Consider the following 27533-nt stretch of genomic DNA (forward strand, 5'->3'; position numbering starts at 1 on the left):
TTGCTGATATCATAAGCTAAGGCTATAGACTCAAGAAGATATTGATGTGTTTGGTTAAATTATGAAACAGTGCAACAAACTTAACTGGAAATATTCTTTGTGTTTCTAGTGTCATAACAACCCTGAGAAAATATAGTCCTGTCCCAATCAGGGATTAAGTATCCCTAAAATGTCAGGTAAACGGGATCAGAGGACAAGCCGAAACACGCCAGGTGGGCGGACCAAGAATGTTACCTGGACGACAGGAGCTGCAGTGATTGGCTGAAAGCGCTGTCAGTCATCCAGAGGCGGCGGACGCACCCAGCAGGCGCATCACTCCCAGGACACTGACAGGTTTCGATGCAAATAAGTCTCCGGCGTCTCCGGATCTTTGTTTTATTTTAGACAAAATAGCGACTCAGGCAAGAATCAGTGACGGTGTGATAAAGAAAATAAAGTCTCTGCAATGGAGGGGAGGATTTGTAGCTTGACTCTGCTGTTTCTGGGTGAGTATTTCTGTATGGAATGTTTCTTTCCTTTGCGCCTTACGAGCTGCCACACCTGTTTATGCACCTTCAGGTTTTCTGTAACTGAACAGGCCCCAAACCTGTGTGTGCAGGCGACCTATCTTTTTGGGTTGTTTTTCACCTTTCCTTTGAAATAATTAAACAGACAAACTAAAATTTCATGGAAGCTGAATATTAATGTGCTTTTAATTCGACCTTTTTTCTTTCACAGCCGTGAGCAGAATAATAGAATATTTTGGTTTCTAGAAAAAGCACAGTTGTGTCAAATTAAGGGTGATAATCAAACGCTTCCTATAATAAAGTAGCGTTATGTCTGACGATTTAATCCATCCATCGATCAATTCACTAACTATTCTCTTGATTACTGGGCAAAGCATTTGTTCTATGAAAAACGTGTCACTTCTTAAAGCTTGCTTTGTTCCACAAAAGAACCAAACCCAAAGATAATAGGTTGTAATTTTTTGCTTAAAAAACACTCACTTATCAAAATTATGGCACATTTCTTTTCTACCCTGACTCTTGTTTTTGTTCTAAACATAACAGACTTCAGTGTGTGTGTGTGTGTGTGTGTGTGTGTGTGTGTTTGTGCGCAGGTTAAAGGGTGGGGTTATTTGTTAAGTTATTTGTACAGATCTCAGGCTCTGCCATGCTCTACTGCTGATTCATTCATGGTAAAAACACACCAGCTGTAACCCATGTAGATCAACATGATATCTTTATCAACTTGATCACAGTTCACTTTTCCTGTAAAAAATAAATAATTGCAGCCAAAAGGTAATAATCAATATCCTTTCTTTTATAATCTTCATCAGTGTTGTCAGGTGCCGGTGCCCTCCAGGTGAACATCCCAGATGAGATCTATGAGCATGCCAGGGGTGACAATATCTCGCTGCCCTGCAGCTTCACAAGCAAGAACCTCGGCGGTCTGGTCGTCATCTCATGGTCTGTGAAGGAAATAAAAGCTAACGCTAAAGAGGTCAGACTGCTACAGTGTGTTTAAATACTGTATATAGATGAATGCATGATTCTTTGGACAAGAGAACTTTGCTTTCTTCCCTTCTCTAATGCTGTTTTTGTCCAACAGATCCTGATCCTTACTTATTACTCTAGTAAAGGCATTACTGACATCAAAGCAATCTATGAAGGGCGGGTTTCCATGGATGTGGATGTTCCAAAGGGACAGGCCAACCTGAAACTCAACAGCATCACACTGGGAGACAACAAGATCTTTGAGTGTCGTGTCCAGATCCCAGGCGACGACGAGGGCAAGCCGGCCGACACCACACGTTTGGTGGTTCTAGGTAACACTACGTTGTTTTCAAAGAGCTTTTCATAAGTGGGTGAAAAGGGTTGAATATGCACATTATTTCTGGCTTTACATTCAGCCTAATATCAGGCATAGCACTGAAAGAATCACTTCCAGAATTTAAAATTGAAGCGAGTGCAGCAGGTCACATCTCACTGCAATGTATGCAAAAAAAAGCCTGGAGAAATAGATCATCAAAAGAACACTTCCTGTTTCCAGTCAGTTGGCATCTCTATGTTACAGCACACATTTTAAAATCATGCATCAACATCTTAATGCCCTTTTCACAAAATATGTTCTGTGAGTTTATTCTTTATTCATAACATTTCCGTATTATTAAGATTAATTGTGTAGATGGACTTCCTCACATTAGACATGATTTATTGTCATTTAAAGGATAAATCCAAGATTTTTTTTTTTCTCTAGTGGCTCCCTCTACGCCCATCTGTAAGATCCAGGGCAAGGCGGAGTACGGGCAGAACATCAACCTGACCTGTAAGTCCAAGGAAGGTTCCCCAGCACCCACTTACTCATGGGAGAGTCGAGATGTAAGGAACGTGCCTCGCGTTGCAACCCCCAGAGCCACCACCAGTAAGTACACGAGACACAGTTTCATACAGGACTAATGATCCTAAAAAAGTCAAGAGGTTTCCTTACTTCTGCAAAAGAGTGACCATGGAAAAAAACATTTTGTAAACTAGTATGAAGCCTGTAACTTCTGTGACGCTGCCAACTTCCAGTAAGTTTCCTTACTTCTGCAAGAGTGACTATGGAAAAAAAAAAAACATTTTGTAAACCTGTATGAAGCCTGTAACTTCTGTTACACTTCCAGTAGATTCTCCCACATATTGTGTCTAAAGGTGAACTGAGGGGTGGTGCTTACTAATCCAAGACTTCAAACACTGGAGATGTTTTGAAGTTCAACACAGTTCACTGAGTTTCTGAACACCAGCAAAAACTTGAGAGTGAATTTGATGATTTAGATATGGGCTCTCAAAAATGAGTATGAATGTAGAACAAGACCATTTAAGCTGATAGCAAAGGCTTGATGTGAGAGTTTTTCTGGTCTGATACACAACTTTGATTTCTATTAAACCAAGATAAGTAGTGAGCAGGACATTTTATGGTTGACAAACAGTTGCCTCAGTGCTCCCTTGTGGACAAAAGATGCAATGGCTACACAATTTTGAAATGTACTCAAACATTAATCTGTGTAGGCATTTCTTTATGGCAATTTCTATTATGCAGATATCTAATATGATACCAATATGTTCAGACCAGTTTGTCTTTGATAAGCTAAAATTGGACAATAGAATCATCCATGCTGAGACATTGGTTAGGCTTTTTTTTACCTGCATGTTCTATAGACTCCGTACAGACCGACTGATTGAGCACCCTTGATGTTGTATGGATACTAATACTGCAGAATTTGTAGTCTATAAAATAGTAGTAATAACAGTAGTGATGTGTGTACGTGACTGTCTCTCTTCCATTCAGATGGCATCAAGTCTCTATACAACATCTCCAAAGAAACGTCAGGCTACTACATCTGCACCTCCAAGAACAAGATCCGCTCTGCCACCTGCAACCTCACCCTCGCAGTCATGCCACGTGAGAGAGCAACCTTCATGAAGTAGCATTTTATCAACAATCTGGGGATTTAATATTCCCAATGAGGATCATCTTTAAAGCAATACATTTTAATATACATCCTTCTCATCTGCAGCTTCCATGACCTTGGGCTCAGCGGGAATCATCGGAATAGTTGTCGCCGCAGTGGCCGCACTCATCATCGGCATCATCATCTATTGCTGCTGCTGCCGGAAGAAGAAGCAGCAGGAAGAATACGCCATGGGGTAAATATTTATTATAATTATTATAATAATCAATGACCACCAAGACACTGACAATTTAAAACCTATTTTAAAGCCAAACTATTTAATTTATATACAGAAGCACACGTTTCTCATGATATGGCATATCATTTGAGCAGTGCAGTTACAGATGTCAAGGAGGTGTTTTTAAAACCACTTGGTCAAATATAGCCTACGTGAGATCAGACGCAAGCTGTAAAAAGCCGAACTGAACAGTTTTGAGGCTAATACTGAAAAGACGGGATATTCAGAGTGACTCTCAAATCCTCAGGAAAGCCTGCCGAACAGAACAGCCTGCTGGCTCTCGCTCAGGAAGCAAAAAGTGCAAAAATGATATTATGTCTCGTGACGTCTAGTTTCACTTCTTCTTCTTAGTTTCACACCTCCCCTGCGGCACACACACACATACACACACCCCTAAAGGATGAACTTGGATGTTTACAAAAAGTGGATTAAACTTACTTAACTCACTCATTAGTACTGTAGTGAAAATTACTCACTGTTATGGCCATATTCTTTGTCTATCTCTGAGAGTTTGATACAGCGCGCCGCGTCGTATGCTTTTACTGAGCCAAGCCAAAGGCAGTGTTTTTGTCTCATATTAGTTGACAGGATTGTCATCATGCATCAGAATGTAAAGTTATCACAGCTCAGTCTATTAGACAAGTTCAGTTTTACACAAACCTCACCGGCAAGTTCTCAACCGAGTGCCTCAAATAATTTTTCTAAGAACCAACAAAACGAGAAGGCTGAGGAGGTTTCACAGTAACACGGCGATAGCTTTGTTTGACATCAAAACCCTTCACACCAGAAAATCTCACTTGCATGTGTTCCTTTTCCAGAGTTCGTGAGGAGTACACTGACAAAGAGCCGGCTAGAAATGGTGAGAGTCGTCAAGCCGATGGGCAAGAGGACCCACGAGGTTATGACGACTCCAGCGTGAGGAGCCCTGACCGCTACGAAGAGCAAAGTGAGCGTAACTACGACAGCCGCCGTGATTACGACGATCGGCGCAGCGATTACGACGACCGCCGCAGCGACTACGACGACCGCCGCAGCGACTACGACGACCGCCGTGACAAGTACAGTGACCGCCATGAGCGCTACGAAGATGAACGTGGCTATGATGATGAACGCCGCTACAACGACAGCAGAGACCGTCGACGTGATGAAAGAGACCGCCGTGATGATGATGACCGCCGTTATGAGGATGACCGCCATAATGATGACCGCTATAATGAGCCCGATGATGATCGTGAGCGTGGTAGACCACCTGTGCCTCCCAGTAATAAACCAAGGAGGGACTACGACGACTAAGGCTACCCTTAACTTCTTATCACCAGTGACCATACTCATATGGCAGCCATTTTCCTTTGAAGTTACTGTCAGGGTGGGAAGCTAAATTGCTGTTATAATGTCGTACTGCTATATTCCATGTTGTAAATAATATAAATGTAGGGAATCTGACGTTATCATTTTGGCACTTCCAGAATGATATACAACTGAAAAGACAATAAACCTTAAAAATTAAGGAAGGAAATGGGGCCATGTAAAAATTACAATGTCATAATTGATAATAGATTATCTACCGGCAGACGAAAGCTAATGTTAGCATTCATTCCATTAGCATTAGATAGGAATTTACGACCTCTTATCATGTTGTTACACTCTGCAGTCTATGTATCAAGTGGTAATGTTAGCATTCTCCCTGGCTAACTGTTAGCCATGGAGTGGCTGAATGCTAACGTTAGCTGTTGTCTAATAATAGTTTTTTAATATGTTATAACTTCAAATTCAGCCCAGTGTGAGCTGCTAGATGATAATGATTTGTTTGATTCCCTACATTTACATTAACAACCTGGAGTACATCATCGACACATATATAGGCCTATATCTATAATCCATTTTAGCTTCCCACTCTTGAGAATATGTCCGAACATGATCAGTTGACTTCATAAAAATAGCAGCCAGGTATCTCGAACCAAAGGTGTGACCAAATTGGCTTAAACTATTTTTTTCCCTCCATAGATCGAATTAGCTTAAACGGCACAACAACACTGTATAGATATAAGGAGAAGCATCCTCTTTCTTTTGCTGTAAGAGAGGTAGAATAATTTTATAAGTTCAGTTGTTTGTTGGAGGATTAGTTGAGGAGGGCCGGAAACCTAAAATGGCCATCTCATCGTTTTTAAACAGGTAGTGTGCAAGTGGGTGGGGACACCTGTTGGAAACTCTCTTGCTCAGGTATTAACACAGCCTAGGCCAGGATCTGTTTCTTTGTTGTATACAAACAACTCAAATCATACAAATATTAGTAACCAGACATACATTTCACCAGGAACAAAAGTTTTTAAAGATTTGAGTGATCCAGAAAGTAGTTTTTAATTTAGCTTTAAACTCAATATGTTGGTGCATAAGGATGCAAGGTCTTATGCCTGTCTGTCTGTCTTGATTTGAGTTGGCTTCTGCTGTAGGGCAATTGGCGGTAGTTTGTTTTTTAAGGAAGCTACCTCCACTGTTACAAAAGGGCTTCATTTTTATGTCATTTTACGCTATATGGAATTATTTTTGTTTATATGACTACTGCTTTTTTCATGTCAATATTAGAAATGTCCTGTGATTGTTGGGATTGATAACATCACCACAGATCTCTCAGGGTTTGTTTTTTTTTTTTAACCGAAACTTATTTTATTACATCTTAACATTGAACATACACAGCATATCCTCCTGTTGTCATGTCACCTTCAAATGTTTTTTTATTATGTTCAATTATTTTATAGAGAGATGTTTGTTGAAATACAATGAAATATGGCAGTGTACATATGCAGTTATTTTTTTATCTCAGCAATTGTCAATTTACCTGTTTTAAATCCGCTTCTGTCAGTTTTTGTTGTGAAAACATTTTGAGATAAATTACATAAATGAAATTTGCTGTAAAGATATAGCTGAATAAATAAAATTAAAGAACTGTATTAATCCTATGATCACGATTAGTTGCTATTGATGTTGAAAATAAAGATTGTTATTAGTGGGCATACCTAGTCAGTAGCCTATACGGATAGGTATTTGTCTTTATGGTTTTTTAGGAGATGGAGCCCCTTCTGATACTTTTATCAATTAAGTTTTAAGTATTGATTTATCTTTAATGCTTGAAATTGTCCATTCCGTGTCTCTGACATCACCCTCCCGCTTCCCTCTGTCACCATCTATTGTTTCTGGAAAGAGCGTCTCGGCGCCCCCCACCCTGCTGCGTAAAGTTACACTACTAGAAAAGTAGTACCGGATATGAAGTCGTCAAAATAAAATAAGGTATGTAAGGACATCAACCTCACAACACTGTACTGTTTTCAGTGATGGCAAAACTAATTCCAGTCTTAACTGTTTTAATATCATAAGTAGATAGCAAGAATAATAAACCAAATCAATTGACCTGTGTTTTGCCACACATTTCAAACAAGCAAGACGTACTTGCAGTAATGAATGCTATGAAGTTTGAAGTGCCGCATGCTCCTGGGATGGTCCTATTTTCTTAGTTAGAAAGTCGTACTTCCATTCTTCCTTTCGGTGCGCTTATGACTGACATGAGTTTTTACGTCGTCATGTGGAGACAACATGCAGGAAACTAATTAAAGTGTTGTATTCCGTACTATTAGAAAACGATTTAAAGTTTTTGACCATAAATACCGGTCCGCCATTTTTCTGTGTCGTGACGTCAAGTCTATCAAGCGTCAACTCGGGTAACAAAGTTTCGGCTTTCTCAGTTGTTGTTTGATCTCGAGGCAGCATTCACATACATTTTTCTCGTGGGGAAATCAAATTTTCCAACCATTCAAACATTACGTGAATGTAAGGATAGTCTAGTGGAAAAATGCCCGTTTTAATCCTTTCACCAGCACTTCCGCAACCGACCACGGGGTCGCAAAACTACTACCAGTCTAATTTAGGCTACTGGCCCTGCAGTGGTTTAGTGACACCACAATGTACACGTGTGCCTCTCATACAGCTTACTTTACTCCCTTTTGACCCCTAACCTCACCTTGCTCTTCCTACAGGCGAGCCAAATAAATCATTACAGTGATGGGTAAATGTTGGCAAGTGAGTGAAGTCGAAATTAAATCACTAAATTATCGGAAAACACACCGCAGTGAATGTACTTTTCCTGAATTCACTTGCTACCTGTCCGTACAATGTCATTTTTCTTATTTCCTGTCTGCGTCGAGGAAGCTTTTATTTGCAAAGCATTCGCCGGATGTTCCGAGACTTATTTTGAAAAGCTTGACGCTGGTCCCGCTAACGGAGCTGTCCCGTCCCGTTATGTGCCAGTTAACTGTCTGCTGGAGCCTGGAACACCGTCCAGAGATGAGACGAAGGAGAAAAGAAAACGACGTTTATTCCACAAGTGTGATGAAATTCACCTGCAGGATTTGGAGCATGCTTTTAATGGCGAAGTGGTGGATTTTTATCGTTTATCTGACAGGTAAGGGGAAACTAACAGAAAAAAAAGATGGAATCCGCTCTGAGCAACAGGTTGTTACATTTGAATCTGGAGTACTGTTAACGGTAACGTTTAGCTCACGTAACTATAACTAAACTAACCTGCACTGGCTTCTGATTGACCCTGTACTGACGATATGAGAAGCTATTATCAAACTATTTTCTCCATCTATTCCTAATTTCATTTATTGGTATAGTGGCTTACTTAGCTGCTCATGTTCTGTATCAAGAGTAACGTTGCAGCTACAGGTTATCTTTGTTTCGGTAAGTTAACGTAAAGCAGTACTGCAGTCGACTGTAATTAAGTCGTGTGAATGATCCGACCAGAAGCTTTGTGAAGCTGAGGATCATGAGGTCTATGAGATTTAACCAGAGACCTTAGTGAAATTACATTTTCATCGTTATCTACCATTTAGTTTTATAGATACACTATACCATTAATAGTTTATTGTACTAAAACACATTAGATGCATGTGAAAGAGCATGATTTGGATTTAAAACTAATGTTCACACACTAATTATACGTGAAAATACCATGATTGAAACCTGAAATTGTAGATTAAAAGTGAAATGATTAGTTAAAGAATCAATAACCTTATCATAACCAAAGATGACTCTGGAACTGTTTTGATTATATTAATAATTTCTTTAGAGAAAATATGAAAATTTACTCGCTCAAACTTGTCACATGTCTTGTTTTGTAAGTCTTTACTAAGGCTAATAAAACATTTGTTTGTTTTGGACTGTCTAATCAACAAAAGCTAGACATATTAAAACATCTCCTTGGACCCTGGGATCTCAGGGTAGACATTTTCTTTTTTCATTGACCTAAAAAAAAAAAAAAAAAGTACTGTCTCAAAGACACATAACGTCCCTGTTTCCATGAAAAGCTAAAGCTGTTGTAAAGACAAATCTTAGCATCATGCAGGCAGATTTTTCGTGTAAAAAAGACTTTTCTACACACATAAAATTAGATCAAATCCGGACTGCAAAATATTCACACTTCTTTCAAGTCTGTAAAAACAGCCTCAGCCAGGCCGCTCTGTCCTTAATAACAACAGTTACTACCTCCTCCTCTTTGTCTTGCTTTCATTTTCTCCTCTGGAGGTGGCTTCCTCGGGAAAACTAATAAAGCCTGGATCGCCCCACAGCCTGGGATCCCAGAAAGACCAACCTTCAGGCTTTCCTGTCCCAGTTCCTAGAAGTCAGAGTAATGTTCTCCCTGAGGAATTTATGTTTGAGCTTGAATCCTCTCGGTCTGACTTTAAACAATGTGTCTTTTTTCCAAAAGATGCACCACTCCAAGCAGACCTTTGAATGTAAAACAAGACCAGCTTCAGGTTTCTGCGTATACCTGAAACCCAACAGAATAGCATGTTCAAAATACTCCAGCGGCAGGTGTATTTGAAAATTACATACTTTTAAAGGTAAAGCATTACTTACACGTGGAATTAAAATAGACCTGGCAGTACTGAATGAGCAAACAACTATTTTATTGGAATTTTTCCTCAATGATGACTTCACGATCAAGCTAACAGTAAATAAATTGCTCACCTGACAAACCATCACAGCATTAGTTAGTATTAATGTTAAGTGCCATGAAACTATAATCTATATAAACATGACATTTTCCTTGCTGTAGCTGATTGGTATTTTTGATGAAACCAGGTGAAGGTGTTTAGTTCAGTTCAGTCTAAGACAAAAATATTAATTCATCACGTCTGGTCTGGATTAAGTGAAGCGGCCTCCCCTCTCATCCCTCTCCTCATCCCTGTTCACTGGTCCAGTTCAGTCACACCTCCCACTGCTGCATACACAGATGTTTCTGGGTGTGTGTGTGTGTGTGTGTGTGTGTGTGTGTCTGTGTGTGGGTGTGTTTTCTCACATGGTCACCTCTCTAGTGTGTGTTGCTGGTTGACTGCTGGGCTCGGGCTCCTGGTCATCATGTGACCCAGAGCCCTGCGGCTTCAGAGGCTCCAAAACAAGTCCAGATCAACTCGGCTCACAGTCAGATTTCAGCAAGCGAAAGAAAGTCAAACAGTCTCAGCCCCGCCATGTTTTTATTTTTACTGTTATGTTGCCAAGCTTCATGATGATTCAGTTCATTCCAGCTGAAAGGAAAACAAGTATTTCTAGATAAAGTTCCTACTTCACTGAATCACTTTCAGTAAAGAGAGGTGATTTGACTCAAACTCAAAAGTGTTTTCCTTCCATGTTGCAGTATGATATTTTTGGAGTGATCCTACAGGAGCAGGTGTCTCTTTAAAACCCACCCCAGCATCTGAATCACTGTGTTGCTGTCTGCTGTAGTAATCCTAAGATCTCCCTCATGACACCTTTCTAGTTATTACTCAAACCTGCTTTGGCTACCAGCTCTGTGGTGTGTTTGTTCAATGTTTGTTCTGTCTGACACTGTGGCCTGGGGCTGCAACTCACGATCCCTTCCATTGTAGAGCTGTAGCAATTTATTGATTAAAAGAAAATGATGGACCACTATTTTGAGATTCATTTTCTGTAAAGGTTGTCTGTCTCTATGTGTCAGCTCTGTGATTGACTGGCGATCAGTCCGGGGTGTAACCCCGCCTCTCGCCCAATGACAGCTGGGGTAGCCAGACATTTCAAACATTTGCTGGTTCCAGCTTCTTAAAGTGTTAGTCTCGAAGATCTCAGTTTTGTTCTCTTTGGCGGTCCCTGTGGTGATAAACTGTAATTGCGGGAGCACACTTCCCAGATATCCAGACAGTGTTGCATGTGTGACGTCCATGGTTGGCTCCGGCTAACTCTTGATTTTTCTAGGTAGGTTACTAACAAAAAGCAGCCGCTTAGCTCCGCCTGCCCTCTCTGGCAGACCAACCACTGCTGTGTGATGGAAAATGTGTCACTAACTGGGCGCCGTTTGTGATTTCTTTTTTTCCGCAAAAGTCGCACCAGACACCCGTCCATAATACTGCAAATGCAAATGCTTTCATCAGTTGGCCATCGGCTCAATTACCATTGTGTTGCCTCATTCGGTGACTTAACATTTATGTAAATGAAAATCTTCAAGATTTGCTGTTTTTCTTTGTTATTTATGACAGTAAATGAAGATTATTTGGGTTTTGAACATGTGACTTTGGGCTCTCTGAAATTGTAATTAGTTTTTTCACAGTTTTTTTACTTTTTTTGGCTACAAGATTAATCAATTAGTTGTATAAATAATCCGTACATTTATCTCAAATCCTTAAAATTTTTCCCAGAATAAAAGATATTTCGGATTCTAATCTCTAATATAAATTGTTGTTTGCGGCCCTACATTGTTGATAAAACTGTTTATTGTTTGATTCATTGATTGGTTGTTTGCGCTATAAAATTGCGACATAAATGTCGAAAAAATGGGGATCAGTAGTTCCCAGCAACCAGGCACTTCAGAATACTTAAATCGCCTCCTTCAGCCACGTGTCACAGTCACAGCTGCCTCTGTTGACTGTGTCGGTAAGTGAGATTTATCAGAGGGCCAAACTACTATGACTAATTTCCTGTTGTTTGTATACCAGCATGCACCCTCCCAGCTTCCCTTCATATCTTCCTCCAAGGAAAACCGCTTTTCCAAGCCAAGATTTTTCAGTGACCTCCATCCACAACAATCAGTCATTAATCACTCAAAATGAACAGAAATCACTGAATGGTGAAGCAGCATTTCCTAGCTGACTTCTATGAACACAATCTATGTAATGATTATCCACACTTAGCTGTTTTCTTTTTTTCCACCCTTCCTCTTTTCACACTTCACTAAACCTTCATTACCTCCTCTTCCTCCCTCAGGTGTCCTCCCTCCCTGTTGCTCTGGAGTTCACGTGTTTGTGAGAGACGAGAAGAGGTATGCCGTGCTCTTCCAGTCAGTGGTTCTTCCATGTCAGTACAACAGCGTGTCCACCCAGACCCCCGTGGTGCAATGGATCTACAAGTCGTACTGCCGCGACCGCACGCGGGATTCATTCAGTTTTGCCGACAGCCTGAGCGGAGGCCTGGGAGGAGGCGGACACCTGACAGGTGGAACAGGGGGAGCTGTTGGAGGGTACGAGACGGGGATGACTGCGAGCTACTTGGACTGCGCTGACAGCAGCCGGACGGTCCGAACTGTGGCCTCCATCTCCGGCTCCTCCATCACTCTGTCAGAGTACTACAAAAACAGAGACATCTCCATCATCAACAGTAAGACTTCTGTAGACTAACTGCACCTCTTGCTGAAAATCATCTTGTGTTAAGAAAATTGAGAAGACTACATGATAGAGAAAAACAAAAAGGAAGGGAATAAAGACATAAAAGAAATAGAAAAACCAAACACCCCAAGATTTTGGTTTAAAGACTTTAAAGTTTTTGGTGTCCAACTTACTTGGATCATACAAGAAAAGCAGCTTCTCTGGTGCTTTGTACCATATTGATCCCAGCTAACTTCTTATTTCTTCTGCTGCTAAGCCACAGAAATAAAAAGGCCATAAATCTCAGCACACACCTTCCCCACAGATTTCTGATTCACTGCCCAAAGTGATTTTGCACAACACACGTAGTGAGGGTAAGAGACAGCAGAGACTTAAGTGCAAGATTTTTCAGAACAATAAGGTTATATAACTATGACTTATGTTATTCTACAGTTTGGCATGACAAAAAAAGAGTGTGGTGCTAGATGTGAGAGAAGGGGAGGTTGTTTCTGAGGGGGGGGGGATGACAAAACTTGGCATCAATCCAGTCAGAAATCCCGAGCCACACTAGCCGTGAAATCCTGCGACGTGTGCAGAAAATATGATGGATTATTGTTGCCACTTTTATGTCAATGATATTCCTTAAAGTGGTAATCTCGAACATTTCAGTTTCGTTCTCTTTGGCGGCCCCTATGGTGATAAAAGGTAATTGCGGGAGCACACTTCCCAGATATCCAGACAGTGTTGCATGTGTGACGTCCACGGTTGGCTCCGGTTGTAACTCTTGATTTTCCTCGCTGACGGTCGCTTTCCTTTTCAGACTGTTTGCCTTCATCTGAGCGTCGAATTTGTTTCTTTTTCTTTGGATTTTCACTTATTTTTGAAGTTGTATCTGTAGTCATCGATCTTTTCTTTGTTTGTTCAGCCATAGTAGATTACTGTTTACTCTCAACACTTGCAGAGACCGGAAAAGCAGCCGCTTAGCTCCGCCTACCCTCTCTGGCAGACCAACCACTGCTGGCTGATGGAAAACGCGTCACTAACTGGGCGCCGCTTGTGATTTTTTCCCACGAAAGTCACCACAGACACCCAGTCTGTAATACTGCTAATGTAAAGGCTTTCACTGGGCCATAGACTCAGTCACCATCGTGTTACCTCATTCGGTGAGAGATGGTGACTTAACAGACATTTATTTACCATTACACAAGAATAATTTAGATTGTAAAACTGAACCATATATGTTTTATACATGTGATTTTCTGACACTGTGACACATATTTGGCTTTTAAGCAACAGAAAAATTGCTGTTTGTTGTCTTTTATAAACAGTGTTACCATTACGGTTTCTACCAGTGACAATAACCAGTGATGCTAAGTCCCAGTGTTATAGTAACCAAAGGAATGATTATATTGTTATGCATCTTTAAAAACTCAAAAACATCAATATTTGCATTGGTCTCCAATTACATTTTAAACATTGCTGACATATTGCCACAAGAGTCAAACAATTAGTGTAGAACAACTTAAATCTAAACTGTCATCCTGTAAAGGCAGTTGCATTACAAATTGCAATTGTTTACAACATATATTAACCACAGAAATTTACACTGGTGACGTCTTTCTGTCCTCAGTCCTATATGCCCTCACTGTCTTCACCATCCTGTTATTTACTGATCATCTTGGGGACACTATTGTGCATGAACGTGTGGTTACATGTGTGTGTGTGTGTGTGTGTGTGTGTGTGTGTGTGTGTGTGTGTGTGTGTGTGTGTGTGTGTGTGCTGGTTGAGGACAGTGAGGTAGCCTTGTTTGCAGGCCTCAGATTTATGGAGCTCTAACTCTAAGCTGAAGAATCGACCTTCTCTTCAGCAGCCAGAAACACTGACAAAAGAAACGGTTTTCACGCTGTCCCCTCATTCATCCTGACCTCTACTCCTTCCCTCTGATGTACTTCAATGTCCCTCTTTTATTTATTACTCTCTAGAACCCTCCACATCCCACCATCCACACACTGGTTTCTCTCAGCGTCAGGCTTTTCTGACACTTTGTCTTTTTATGTTTTTCCCAAACAGGTCAGTGCAGCAATGTTGTAAAGAGACAAAAAAGTGAAAGCTCTAAGTATGTTGCCTGTAGAGACGCCCAGTCATCCATCCCCATGTAATCCTATTCAGGGTCACAGGGAGGCTGGAGTCTGTCCCAGCATGCACTGGGCAGGGGGTGTACTGTTAATCACATGGCTAACACAGATTAAACCCTCACTTGCACTACATTTTAAAGTTGGCAGTCCATCTGACTTGCATGACGTGTTCTGAGTGTGTGAGTTATAACAGTTTACAGTTGACAAAAAGTATCTCTGATGTAAAATAATCAAGACTGTATTAGAATAGGAAGCGGTGTGCTAAATGAGTGGAGGTGTTCTGAAGGGGAGACAGGCCTGGTGCGGTCTGGTCCGCCTGTCTCTCCTCCCGCTTCCCTGGCTAACAGGAAAAGGAAGTGAGTTATACAACCTATTTCCTGCCTGCTGTATTTACATGTCTGAGCCCCTTATAATGGAGTCAGCAGCTCAGTATTGTTGGATACTTTTGCAAACTATATTCGGCGAGATGGCTCTCTCTTGCTTCCATATTTAGAAAACATGAAAAACAACTTATAAGGTGTAACGTTATAATTAATACACCATGTGTGACCAAAAGTGTGGGAGCAGCATCGTCCACAGGTTTGTGTCATTTTGTCCCGGGCTGTTTTTCATACTTTGGTGTGGAAGAACTTGACGGGCATACACAGATCCCTGACCTCAGGGATATGATGCATGTTGAAATAAAAAGATTTTTCAGGGCCGATACCGATACCGAATATTAGTAGTCAAGGAGACCGATAACCGATATTTGGAGCCGATATTCATTTGCAGTAAAAGTGAAAATATTGGCGTCAAAATTTTGAATAATACAAACTCCAACACTTAACTTTGTTTAAATGCCTTTAAGCATATGTTTATTAAACAGACAAACAAAAAGTTCAGGGAGTTCCCAGGGTCAGCAGCATCTCTTATAAAGTTAACAGAAAATGTAAATAAATAAATAAATAACTTCCTGAAGTTTTATAAAGTAAATAAAACAAAGGTAAATAAAATTTGCAAAGAAATGAACTTTTTCTCCTCTCCGCCATGTGTGTGAGCACTCTGCACTCTTATCGGCCGTCGGATTAAAAAAAAATAATAATAATAATTTTTTAAAAATGGCCGATGCCGATATGCGTCAAAATGCTGAATATCGGCGCCGATAATCGGTCGATCCCTAATATCAAATAGTGATTAAGTATGTATAAAGGAGGATTTTGTTTCTGTATTTAACCTCTTGACCCTTTTCTCTCATGCAGAGGCAGACCTGCGCATGGGAGAGGTGCAGTGGGGAGACAGTGGAGTTTACATCTGTAAGGTGGTCATATCTGATGACTTAGAGGGACAGAACGAGGCGTCTGTGGAGCTGCTGGTTCTTGGTAAGCTGACTTTACTTTCCTAACTTTCTTCTTCTTATTATTTTTTTATTTGAAATGAGGAAATAACCCTAAATTGCAGTGACATTCATTAATTCTCAGACAACGTAGCAGCAATGTGTTTCATGTTTTGGCGCGAGCTCGGGGAGTCTTTGGCAGATTCATCATCGCTGAACTTTGACCTGCAAACTAAAAAATGGTAGAGCAGTTTAGACAATTTATTACTGATTCATTGATCAGTGTCCCATCACTTTGTTCTGTAATATTACACTTTCATACTTCAGAATGAGACCTTGCACGGCGCACTTTCTCAATCATGTCCTATAGCAATACTGAGACGTGAGTATTTCAGACCAATCTACTAATCGTAATCACAAAAACACAACATTTACTGAAGATTGAATTTTAACAAGACGTTGATAAGCTGACCCTTTCATCACTGCCAGCACAGCACCGGCTCATTAATGAGCTGATGTATAACAAGCAGGGGCACTTCCTGGGCAGTGTTGTCTAATCTGTGACCAAATGCATTCACTCACACTGTATGTTAGTGTACACAGCAGGGTTTGAAGCTGCTGCAGAGTAGTTATCGCTCGTTTAGTCTTTTACATTCGCACTAATATGCCATTTAAGCTTATTTGTGTATGTGTGTGTGTGTTTGTCTGTGTGTACATTGTGTGTCTCCCATATTGTAATGTGTTGTATCTTTACATTGTCAGTGTACTTGTCTGCGTTCAGGTACAAATGTCTCCATGGCAGCGGCTGAGAGGCTGTGTGGCTCTTGGTGCTCTAATTCACTCTGAGGCTGAACTTTTGTTTGGCTGGCACTCAGACTTATGTGTGCGCACAAAAGACACACTCACACTCAAAAGTACACACACATACACACACACAAGTACTGGAAAACAAGCCTTTACAGTTTGCAAAGAACTCGGTGCATTCTGTATTTTGGGTGAAGTGCCTCTATAGTAATATGTTACAGATAAGGTTAGGATAGGATAATGCTACATGAGGCGCCCTTTTATCGTCCCTGCCATGAGAGGAAGCTACCACAGTGCCAGCATGTTGTATTGCCCGGGCCGGGTGTAGCTAATATGGCATGTGAGGCACTTGCAGTGTTTCCATAACAACAGTTGGGGCCACTGTGAATGGCTCGGGGGGTCTTTTGTCTTTTTCACAGCAAAGAAGACAGAAAAGATTTAATGATGTGGAGGAGGGAGAGCAGAGCACGCTGATACAAAGGATGGAGGGTGACACCATGTGAGACACTCCACCGATTTTTTGTAATACTACTAATAATAATAACTTTATTTGTACAGCACTTTATGAAAACAAAGTTTACAAAGTGCTTTCCATGAAACAACAATACAACAACGATAATGAAATAAAACAAACTAGGGATCGACCGATTATCGGCCTTATTGGCCTTTTTTTTTTTCTTTTTTTTTTTTCGACGGCCGATAAGAGTGCAGAGTGCTCACACACTCGGTGGAGAGGAGAAAAAGTTCATTTCTTTGCTTATTTTATTTAACTTTGTTTTATTTACTTAATAAAACTTCAGGAAGTTATTTATTTATTTATTTAAATTTTCAGTTAACTTTATAAGAGATGCTGCTGACCCTGGGAACTCCCTGCGCTTTTTGTTTGTTTGTTTAATAAACATATGCTTAAAGGCATTTAAACAAAGTTAAGTGTTGGAGTTTGTATTATTCAAAATTTTGACGCCAATATTTTCACTTTTTCTGCAAATGAATATCGGCTCCAAATATCGGTTATCGGCCTCCTTGACTACTAATAATCGGTATCGGTATCGGCCCTGAAAAAACCACATCGGTCTATCTAAACAAACCCTAACCCACAAAGAAATTCTGGGTTAAATGCAAGGCAGGCAGGTACAACTGAAACACATCAACAGGCTGAAACTGATATTTGGAGCTTAATCCAACAGCGATGTATCGTCCAACATTAACAATCTTTATTTAAATCTCTTATATTTGTTTTCAGGGGTTTTTGTTTCAGGGGTTTATTTTTCTCACCGAGATAGTTTTTCTCTTTTGGACAAATGTGATGTAATGTAATCATAACCTTGTTTTTTCATTTCCATAAAACATCATTAGGTATTTTACAACTGCAGTATCTTATCAATTTTCAGCCTAAATAAAGGCCGCTATCAATATATATGCAATAATCAATATGCAGTATCAGCAGTTATATCACTTGTGCTAATGTATCAGTCTAGGTCAATGTACCTAGGAGTGATTATGAATGTATTAACGTAGAAATGGAAGGATAAAAGAGGAGTGACCAGGAAAAAATGATCAAAAAAATTGTTTGACGGCAGTTTGGCGCTGCACGGTGGTGCAGTGGTTAGTGCTCCCGCCTCACAGCTAGAAGGTTCGGATCCAGTGTGGAGTTTGCATGTTCTCCCCGTGCATTTGTGAGGTCACTCCAGGTTCTCAGGCTTCCTCCCACAGTCCAAAGACATGCTTGTTAGGTTAACTGGTGACTCTAAATTGCCTGTAGGATGTGAGCGTGGTTGGTTGTCTCTGTGTGTCAGCCCTGTGATTGACGAGTGATCAGTCCAGTATGTACCCTGCCTCTCGCCCAATGACAGCTGGGATAGACTCCAGCCAGAAAAATCTGGAAAGCAATTTTGACATTGTGTTAGCTGGACACAAGTTTTAATTTTGTTGTGAACGCTTATGGAGACTAAAAATCTGTGTTTTATTCTTGGATCTGCAAGTTTGTGTGGTTGTTTTTGAAGTTTACTAGCATGTAGACTTATCTTCTGTAGACATCTCGTCCCAGTTGGACGAGTGTATATGGCCAACCCAAAATATCTGAAAGTAAATCTTGGTAAAACACCAAATTCATGAGCGGCTGGGAACTCTAGAAGTGAGCTACCTTCACTGGGCTGAGACAGAAGACAGAACATCAACTAAAGACAAAATAAGTGGTGCCTTATGTACAAATTTCAGCAACCTGTTGTTGTGGTGTGGTGATTCAGCTTCTTCTCAATAAACTTTCTGTTTTCTAGTCCAGCAAAAGAACACGTTTAGCCTTCCAGAAAGATTCTCAGTGAGGTATGTGCAGTCAGCCAGCGTCAGACAGTCCGGCCTGCTCTCTGTTCCTCCAGTCCTTCTTTCACTACCTCGGCACTCCTCTCGCCCTCTCTGTGATTTATTATCTATCCACAGTAAAACACCAGCATCTTTTCACATCACACTCACATACTGGCTGTATCACTGAACACTCATATGGACAAATGCACCCAAAACAAAGCACATTTTTGCACCAGCTAATGACAGATCTTACCTTATCTTTACCTTGTGCGGAGCCCCTTAAAGTTGAGTTAAAAGAAATGACAGCAGAAATACAACAGCAGCAACATACCAGCTGACAGGGGCCGAGGGTTTTTGAAGGGCTTGGGTTATTTCTGTTCTTCCTGTCCTTTTCCTGAAACACATATTTATGTGTAGATAATCAGAAGTAATCATTTCCACTCCCAACAAAAGAGGAATATGCACATCTTTAAGAAGATAATTATTCATTGTATTTATAACAATATAAGCCAATACACCAGACATTACATGTTATAATGTACACTGCCAGTGAAAAGGAAAAGATAGATTCTTTTGGCATTTTATGTCCAAGTAAATATAGTTTTATGTTGTCAAACATTTAGAATATTTAAGAACAAAGTCTTGTGTCTCCACCAGAGCTGAAAAACTGCACTGCTTACTAAATAACAGTGCTGATAAAGATGGCACATGGGTGAACTTAACATTAGTGATGAGCCCAGTGACGCTGACAATTATTCTTATGACTTTTCTTAATGTTTTCATAACAGTTTGATTGACATGAAGATCACAGGACTTCACCAAAATTGTTGAAATGATAAAGAAAAGATAAATGTGAATAAGCAGTCAGTCTATAGTAATAGTTTGATATATCGTTGTGCCATCAACTCGAGGTAGGCAGAAAATCCAGGGCATCACTGTCCTTGGCCAAGAAATAGTCCCACACATTGCCCTATGTGAATCTGTGGCTTGTTGTGTTTGATGTTTTATTTCAACTTTAAACATCCTGTTGTTAAAATCTGCATTTTATCTCAGAACATAACGAGAAAACCCCGAATACCACTAACACATAGGTGCTGTGAGACTTCTGCCGTCTACAGCAACATTTCCTTATATGATTATCAGGATGATTTGTCAAACTGGAGAGATATTGTGATAAAGAAAAGTAAAGGACTGATGGCCTCATCCAAGAGCCACTTCCCAGCTCAGACAGCAGACAAACAAAGACAGAGCGTTTTAGGAACAAAATGTTTCTGCAGCCTTGTGATTTTTGCAGCTCTGCATGTAACGCCACTCACAGCTCCTGCCTGTTTGTCATGTTATCTTCATGAGAAGGATTCATGTTCCAGTCTGTCTCCTTACCAAATCAGATGATCCACCATTCAGGTGCTCTGATATGGAGACTTTCTTGAACAAGACGACAATGTCTTCTGCTGCATGCTGCTGTTAAACTCTCTTTATGTCTGTCTTTTTTTCTCTGTATCTCTCGCTGTTTTTGTCTTCTCTCTTCATGCATGCCGCTGCAGCGATAGCTTGAACCAGTCATTTATATCAACACCATTCCCTCTCCTCTGCTCTCCTCCTCTGCTCTGTCTCTCTCCAGGTTTTTCTTGGGTGCCTGAAGATCTCCTGCCAGACTTTGATTTGAAGATTATGCCAGGTAGGGGCATAATGGATTCTCCCCCTCACCTGGTTCCTTCCTTCCTTACTAACCCTACTAACTGCTCGTACCATGGACGTACAAACCATTTAGGCCCCTGAGATTGGGCACGCAATTGTTTAATGCTAATGGCTAACTGCGCTGATACTGTCTAACCTTTTCTCCTCTCACATCAGCCAATTATACAACATGTGTTTATGATTCAGCTAAAATAAGTCATTGACTTCAGAGCTGTTTTTAACTCGGTGGACTGATCCGCACCCCTCAGATAATGAGGCGGCCATCACTCCCACTAAGACAAGCTGCCTGTGCTGGAAAAACAGCTATTATGGTCATTATGGTTATTTATGGCTGTGGTTAGCATGTCATCCCACATCGTTGTGACACTCCCCAGTAAAAAAAAAAAAAAAGCAGTTATCAAGTGAGTGGGAGGTTTGTTTATGATGCATCAAATTCCTGTGACACATTATTGAAATATCAAGGTTTGTGGGAAAATCAACGGATGAACTGTGCGGAAGAAGAAGCTCCAAAATGATTCACCCCGCCAGAACGGTCACTGCAAGCTTATCTCTGATTCTGGTACGCTTTGTTGTCCAAACTGACTCCCTCAGGGCTCTGCAATGCCTGAACGTACTGTGTTAGCTACAATCCTGCTGTGTCTGTGTGTGTCTGTGTGTGTTTGTGTGTGTGTGTGTGTAGGGGTGATAACGGTTGCAAATGAGATCACATTACAAGCTAATTTGTTGTCACAGCCAAATTGTCAGTATCTTACAGAGCAACGTAAACTGTCCTTTTCCTTCCTGTGGCAAAATCAGATTTCCTGTGCGTGTGTGTGTGTGTGTGTGTGTGTGTGTGTGTGTGTGTGTGTGTGTGTGTGTGTGTGTGTTGTCCTTGGTTTTACATTGTTAAAGATTTCCTTATCTGCCCTCTCCTCTCCTTCCCTTTCCTTTGCTTTGTCCCTACAGACAGATACATGCAGTTTATCTGTTGGACTTTCCGTATCACTCACTCCAGCACTATGTGAAGAATCATCATTTTTTTGTAGCTCATGCTCTGGTCATGATTTAAGTTATTCTGATTTGGTATGTCCTGATATAAAACATTTAGTTCTTGGAAAACAGGAGACAGTTAGCAAATAACTCCCAGTAGTAGATGGCACATCTTTCCAGCCTCCTCCTCCTCCTTAGTCCCATCCCAACCTCTTCTCTTTTTTACAAACATATTAAGGACTAAATTAAATAACTTCATCTAACCTTAAAGCAACTTAAGTGCATTCAGGAAAAAATGTGTTCTAATGTGTCTTTCCTTGAGGTAAAATCTTGGTTATCGTCTCTGGTTGTTATTTACTAAACTGGTCACACTGTCGGACTATCAGTGATTGTAGACATCAAGGGTCAGGACATCTTTAGCTCTTATCACATAAGGCTACATTAGCATCTTCTTGCATAACACAAGTAAAGCTCTGATCGAAATGTCAGTTGCATTGTGAGTATTAATAGCCAGGTATGACTGCACAGTGATCTGATCAACTCAAACGTGTTATCTACATAACCTAACCAGTGCTTTGTGTTCTTACAGAGTGGGTGTTTGTGGCGGCGGTGGCGCTGGGCAGTGTCTTGTTCCTGCTGTTGGTTGGGGTTTGTTGGTGTCAGTGTTGTCCTCACTCCTGCTGCTGCTACGTCAGCTGCTGGTGCTGCCCCGACACATGCTGCTGCCCTCGACACTGTGAGTATAAACACACACACACACAGAGGGGCAAAAGTTCAGAACACTGACACCGTTTGAAAGAAGTGAAAGTCTGAATGTGTTTTCCTTTTGTAGTATATGAGGCAGGAAAGGGTATAAAGACGGGCTCCTCCACCCCTCAGTCACCTGCATACCCTCCATACTTTGTCACCGGTGTCCCGACGATGGTCCCCATTGCCCCCCCATCCCTGGTGGACAAGATGTCTTCTGTCACCCCTTCAGATGGGAGCCTACTCACAGCAGGTGAGATCTTTTTTACTTGTTTACTTATTAAGACATTTTTAAAGGCCTATATCAATGTGTTTTATCTTTAAGCAGATTACAGTCAACCCCCAGAGTTTATTATAAAACTGTATTTACTTATAATATTGTATTTTATGGGCTTGGAGTAATCTATAAGATGATTTTTTTATCGGGCATTCAAGTATAAGTTTAAGAAAAATATGTCAAAGGAAATTGATGTGTTTTGTGTGACTGCATGTTTACTATTTAATTCTGCAATTCTGGTTAGAAATACATGTAAAAGAGTAAAATAGCCAAATAAAAACCCAGCAAAACCACCAATATAATCCACAATCAACAAACACACACACACACACACACACACACACACTCACAAAGACAAACAGAACTTCTCCATGCTGATGAGTGTGTATCTGCAGTGCCCATGCATGCTGTAGGGCTTCCCTACCGCGTGCCTACACCTCAGGATCAAGACTCTCTCAGGGTGCTTCAGTATGTAGAGAAACAACTGGCTCACTTCAACCCTGCCAGGTCCATCAGCCACCAGTGTAAGCCTCATAAACCCATCGCCTGGATCTAGAGCATGTTGATGCAATCAATAGATGATGCATGCTGCATGATCTATACTTGCTTCAGTGTCTTTGTGGCTTTTCGCTCTCTTGATCCTGTCTTGGTACGCCTCTCTGCAAAAGCATTCTGCGTATTGAATTTCCTGTAGTTCAGATGTGCTCAGTAGCAGGTGTGCATGCCTACTTACCTGAAAGCATATGTTTCCACAACCTTCACTCCAACAATTTGTGTAATCTCTTGCAGGCCTTGACTCTGGCTTTCTTCTTCTGCAGTGTCTTCTTTGTATTTGTTGCTTTGAAATTCCGCCCTACCGTGAAGAGAGCCTGTTTAATTGTTTGCTTCTTTGTTCAGTCATTCCTAACTAATCCATATTTGAATCTGACCCTTCCAGCCTGTAACCTCTCCGAGTTGAGCTCCCTCCACGAAGGAGAAACCGGCTTCCGCCAAACATACCGAAGCGTCCAGAAGAAAGCTCTGCCTGCCATCCCTGACCACGACCCTGAGCCTGAACCCCAACGCTACCGAGACAACCGCAGCCCAGAGCCGCAGCGCTACCGGGATAATCCCCCTTCACCTCGAAGGTATCATGATGACCCCGATTCAGAGCCCCGCCGCTGCCAGGAGGAGCCCCTACCTCCACGGCGGTACAGCGACGACCCTCCGGTCTCCTCGCAGTCCCACAGACCCGTTCGAAATCAACGGCAAAAGAGTCCCAGTGAGGAGGAGAACCACAAGAGGTAATAATACCTTTTTTGTTTTTTTTACATGCACGTAATAAGTTTTCAGTAAATACAAGCTAACATGCAGCAGCCGACCCCTGACCTCATATTAGAAGCATGGAAAACTTCTCATGGTCTCGTGTTGTTTGTACAGGTGGAACCCTCGGTCAGAACATCTGCAGAGAAAAACGTACCGCACTGAAGGTCGAACCATCTCGCTGGATGAGCTGGAGGAGTTCGCTGCTTCATACAAGCATAGAGGAGGCAGAGGGGCAGAGAAAAGGGAAGGAGAGAGGGGCGACTACGAGATGGAGCTTCTGGAGTTCAGTCGATATCCTTCCTACCGGGACTGTCCCGCTCAGCATTATCACAGTGATGAGTATGAGCTTGAAGACAACAGCGACCGTGAAGATCATCCGAGACGAAACAAGAAAAACAGACTACACATAAGCCCGCTTTCTTCACCAAAAAAGAGGAGGGGCACTTGGGACGACGATCGGCCTGTCCCGCCTCCTCCCAGAGTCAGTCCACCATCGAGTTCTTCTCAAGAGAAGGACTACGACAGCACCTTCCTGAACAGCCTGCTTGATCGAAAGGCTAAGTTACGAGGTGTCGGGCAGGGGAAGAGTGGGGCCCGGGGCGAGGAGGATTCAGACACGCCCTCGAAGGGAAGCTCGAAAAAGAGCAGCTCGGAGTCCAGTCGGCACTGCAGCCGCTCGCCAAGTAACAGACCTGAGGTAGATTCAATGCCTACTTACTCAGAGACGGAGCGAAGCAGAACTGACAGGCCGTCTCCACGGCCGCTTCCTGCTAACGCTCGCTCCTCTCCGGCTTCTGCACACTCGCTGCCCGGTCTGAGAGAAGAGCCCAGAGACAAGAGCCGGAAAGTGGTGAGTTACAGTTCAATCTTTGGATTAGTTGTTGGACGGTGCGCTGGTGAAGCTAATTTAAAGATCACCAGTAGTAAGTAAAGCTTATGTCGAGTCCCTAGTTATTGGTGTGACATGATGTAGTTCGAGAATGTTTGTTAGAGAATTGTTAACACTAGGCTAACTACAAAGAATTTAACATGTATTTCATGGCCTTTAAGGGACTCTACTAGCTCGCATCCACTCTAGAAAATTTCCCAAGAACCTTTTGCGGAACTCAAGAGCCAAACCAGAAGGAGAAGGGATTCAATTAAGGTCATGCACAAAAGTTCTAGGAGAAACAAGACTCAAAACCAAGTATGTAGCTGACCGCATCAGGCCAATGTGCGCTTTTGTGGGCAATGTGTTACAAAGACTGTCCTCATGAGGGCGATGACAACATGTTTGAAAGCAGGTGCACGCTGCGGACGTAGGTGAGGACAGCGGATGAGCAGCAGAGGAGCAGCCCCGCCTACTCCCCGAACAAAGTATCCAGAGCCGTATAGACAGAGAGTCGCATTAGCAGAGGTCCAATATGCTCCATGATCCGCCATTGCGATGTTGCAGTCATTCATTCAGTCAGTCACATACAGACCCGTGTGTAGGGCTGACCCCGGCGGTCAGACAAAAAGTCACAGCACAAGGGCCAAAACTTTCTGAACTTTTTTTCACAGCTCAAAGCAAATATTTTCATTCATTCTTTCACATTCAACACAAACAGTTTGTCCAAAGAACAACAGGATAATTGTGTCCTGTTTTCTTCTCTTTAGTGTGAAATTTAAAGATATAATCTCAAGATTTCAGTTTCGTTCTCTCTGGCGGCACCTAAAGGCGATAAACGGTAATTGATTGGGGGCACACTGCCAGCTTTAACTTCAAACAAACGTCTACAGTTGGCTCCCTCTGTAATGGTTGGAACTCTTGATTTTCCTCGCTGACAGTCGCTTTCCTTTTTAAACAGTTCAGCTTCATCTGAGCGTCAAATTTGTTTCTTTTTCTTTGGATTATCAGTTGGCCATAGGCTCAGTCACCATTGTGTTACCTCATTCGACGATAGATAGTGACGTAACAGACATTTATATACATGAAAATCTTTGAGATTATATCTTTAAGTTTCGAAAAATTGAACTTTTTATTGGTCCTGGATCTTATTCACAATCTTCGCTGATCTTTAAATGTAGTAAAAAGAAATGCCCTGAAGGGACTTTTTGTTCCTGAGCTCAGTTCATCTGGTTCCTGGAACTGTTCGCCAAAAAACACTGTATTTGATCCAGTAGACATCCATGAAGTGAGCCAGGAGAGGCTTAGCTCCTCAGTCATCATACATCTAAAAATGCATGAAGAGATTAAAGAGAAAATGTAGAGCTGCAGGTTTATTTGTGTGTACATGCTTTATATGAGGTCGATGTCATCTGTAGTCTATCTTTAGACGACATCATAAATCCCTGAACATTGAAAAGATTGTACGATTGAGAATTACACACCTTCTAATCCTTTTTTCCAGACGGTGCAAAGGAATTTCATTTGTAGGTCATTAAGATGGTTTTTCTCTAACTAATTAAAACTGAGCAGATCAGTAAGGTGTTGTGGTTAGTACCCTATGAAAAAGATGACAAGCCTCATGTGACCTTTTCTGGTCTTTGACCTCGTTTTTGGACTCACTTAGAGAGTTAAGTTCTCATGTGAGTTGGATTATGTCACACTTGGATGGAGCTCCAAACTGCAATACACAGTAAACCCCTTAAACAGTGTCTAAGCTTTAATGTTGATAAACTCTGCTTACAGTAACTAAAAGGTTTGTAGGTGTGCAGTAAGTGTTGTTGTTGTACTTTTGACAGGTCAGGTTCAGATGCTACCACAGTGAAAGCTAGGTAGACTCCTCTGTTCTGTATCCATCTTCCCTCCATAACAAGCATAACTGGGTGTCTCCTCCCTGACAAACCTGGGTCAAACATGTTCAACGGCAAAGATTTCCTCTTCAAAAGAAATTGACAGAAGAAACTTTTACGGGCTTAAATCAAATCTTCAAATCGTTTGAATAAAAAGTTGAATACATTTTGTCCCAGGTTCTACCTCTCCAATATAACCCTGTTTGGCTAATGTTTACTTTCTCTTTATGTTCTCATTCCACTGGAAAAAGAATGGTACTGTTTTATTTGATAAACTCTTTGCTGTTGTTCTGATCCCTAAAACTTTTTGTTATCCTCACCAGAGCACTCTTCTCAGCCGGGACTCCCTCATCGTCTGATCGACTGAAAACAGACTGAGCACTTAAAGCAGACTCTACAGGAACAGCTTGTCAGCCTATGAAAGATGATAAAAAATGGCTGTATGTGGATTACAAAAATATACAAAGTCTGACTGACTGTGCAGGAAAGAAAAAGCTGAATGAAGAAATGGACGCTTTTACTACGGAGACTGTTACTGGAGTTCCTGCCTGTGACGTCGCTGAGTGATGAAGTCATCACCGTTCAGTTTCTGTCTCCGGCTGCCTCATATATATGTCAGCTGGACTAACAGTGAACTAATGCTGGCCGGGTGTATGACCTGGGCTGTCCCTCCCAGCAGGACGCTGCCCGTCTCCCCACATCCCTCTCTGAAGCGAGGAGACGCGTTTTACGCTTCCAGCACAATGAGTGCATTCATTTGATGCGATTCAGTATCTGCATTAAAACAGCTCAGTTGTTGAAAAGAAGGTGTATGACAACACCATTATTGTAAAGGACATAGTGTAGCTTCAGTTGTTTGACAACAATGTG

The 27533-nt window shown here is 41.5% G+C and overlaps 2 protein-coding genes across 2 annotated transcripts; both read left to right on the forward strand.

The window, feature by feature from the left end:
• Window positions 1–319: 319 nt before the first annotated feature.
• LOC138592028 (cell surface A33 antigen-like) lies at window positions 320–6676 on the forward strand. Its single transcript, XM_069663042.1, has 7 exons — window positions 320–485; window positions 1319–1482; window positions 1591–1807; window positions 2239–2403; window positions 3310–3423; window positions 3539–3668; window positions 4529–6676. Exons 1-7 carry the CDS (start codon window positions 446–448, stop codon window positions 5001–5003), a joined length of 1305 nt encoding a protein of 434 aa, XP_069519143.1. The 5' UTR covers window positions 320–445; the 3' UTR covers window positions 5004–6676.
• Window positions 6677–8045: 1369 nt separating this feature from the next.
• Window positions 8046–27064, forward strand: LOC138589658 (immunoglobulin-like domain-containing receptor 2). The gene is made up of 10 exons (XM_069660057.1): window positions 8046–8163; window positions 11982–12371; window positions 15732–15851; window positions 20532–20588; window positions 22167–22313; window positions 22410–22577; window positions 22997–23125; window positions 23539–23884; window positions 24021–24756; window positions 26987–27064. The coding sequence occupies exons 1-10, from the start codon at window positions 8046–8048 to the stop codon at window positions 27020–27022; spliced, it is 2247 nt and encodes a 748-aa protein (XP_069516158.1). The 3' UTR covers window positions 27023–27064.
• The last annotated feature ends 469 nt before the right edge of the window (window positions 27065–27533 follow it).

Source organism: Semicossyphus pulcher, unplaced genomic scaffold (assembly GCF_022749685.1).
Source record: "Semicossyphus pulcher isolate SPU_LCO1_2020_fin unplaced genomic scaffold, fSemPul1.0.p SCAF_1, whole genome shotgun sequence".
NCBI lineage: Eukaryota > Metazoa > Chordata > Actinopteri > Labriformes > Labridae > Semicossyphus > Semicossyphus pulcher.

What these genes read in the sequence shown, in the direction of transcription:
- LOC138592028 (XM_069663042.1), top strand. Translation starts at nt 446, where the DNA reads ATGGAGGGGAGGATTTGTAGCTTGACTCTGCTGTTTCTGG. An exon ending in AACCCCCAGAGCCACCACCA is followed by an intron (nt 2,404 to 3,309) that starts GTAAGTACACGA and finishes TCTTCCATTCAG; the next exon opens with ATGGCATCAAGTCTCTATAC. An exon ending in CACCCTCGCAGTCATGCCAC is followed by an intron (nt 3,424 to 3,538) that starts GTGAGAGAGCAA and finishes TCTCATCTGCAG; the next exon opens with CTTCCATGACCTTGGGCTCA.
- LOC138589658 (XM_069660057.1), top strand. Translation starts at nt 8,046, where the DNA reads ATGAGACGAAGGAGAAAAGAAAACGACGTTTATTCCACAAGTGTGATG. An exon ending in AGACATCTCCATCATCAACA is followed by an intron (nt 12,372 to 15,731) that starts GTAAGACTTCTG and finishes TCTCTCATGCAG; the next exon opens with AGGCAGACCTGCGCATGGGA. An exon ending in TGTGGAGCTGCTGGTTCTTG is followed by an intron (nt 15,852 to 20,531) that starts GTAAGCTGACTT and finishes GTCTCTCTCCAG; the next exon opens with GTTTTTCTTGGGTGCCTGAA.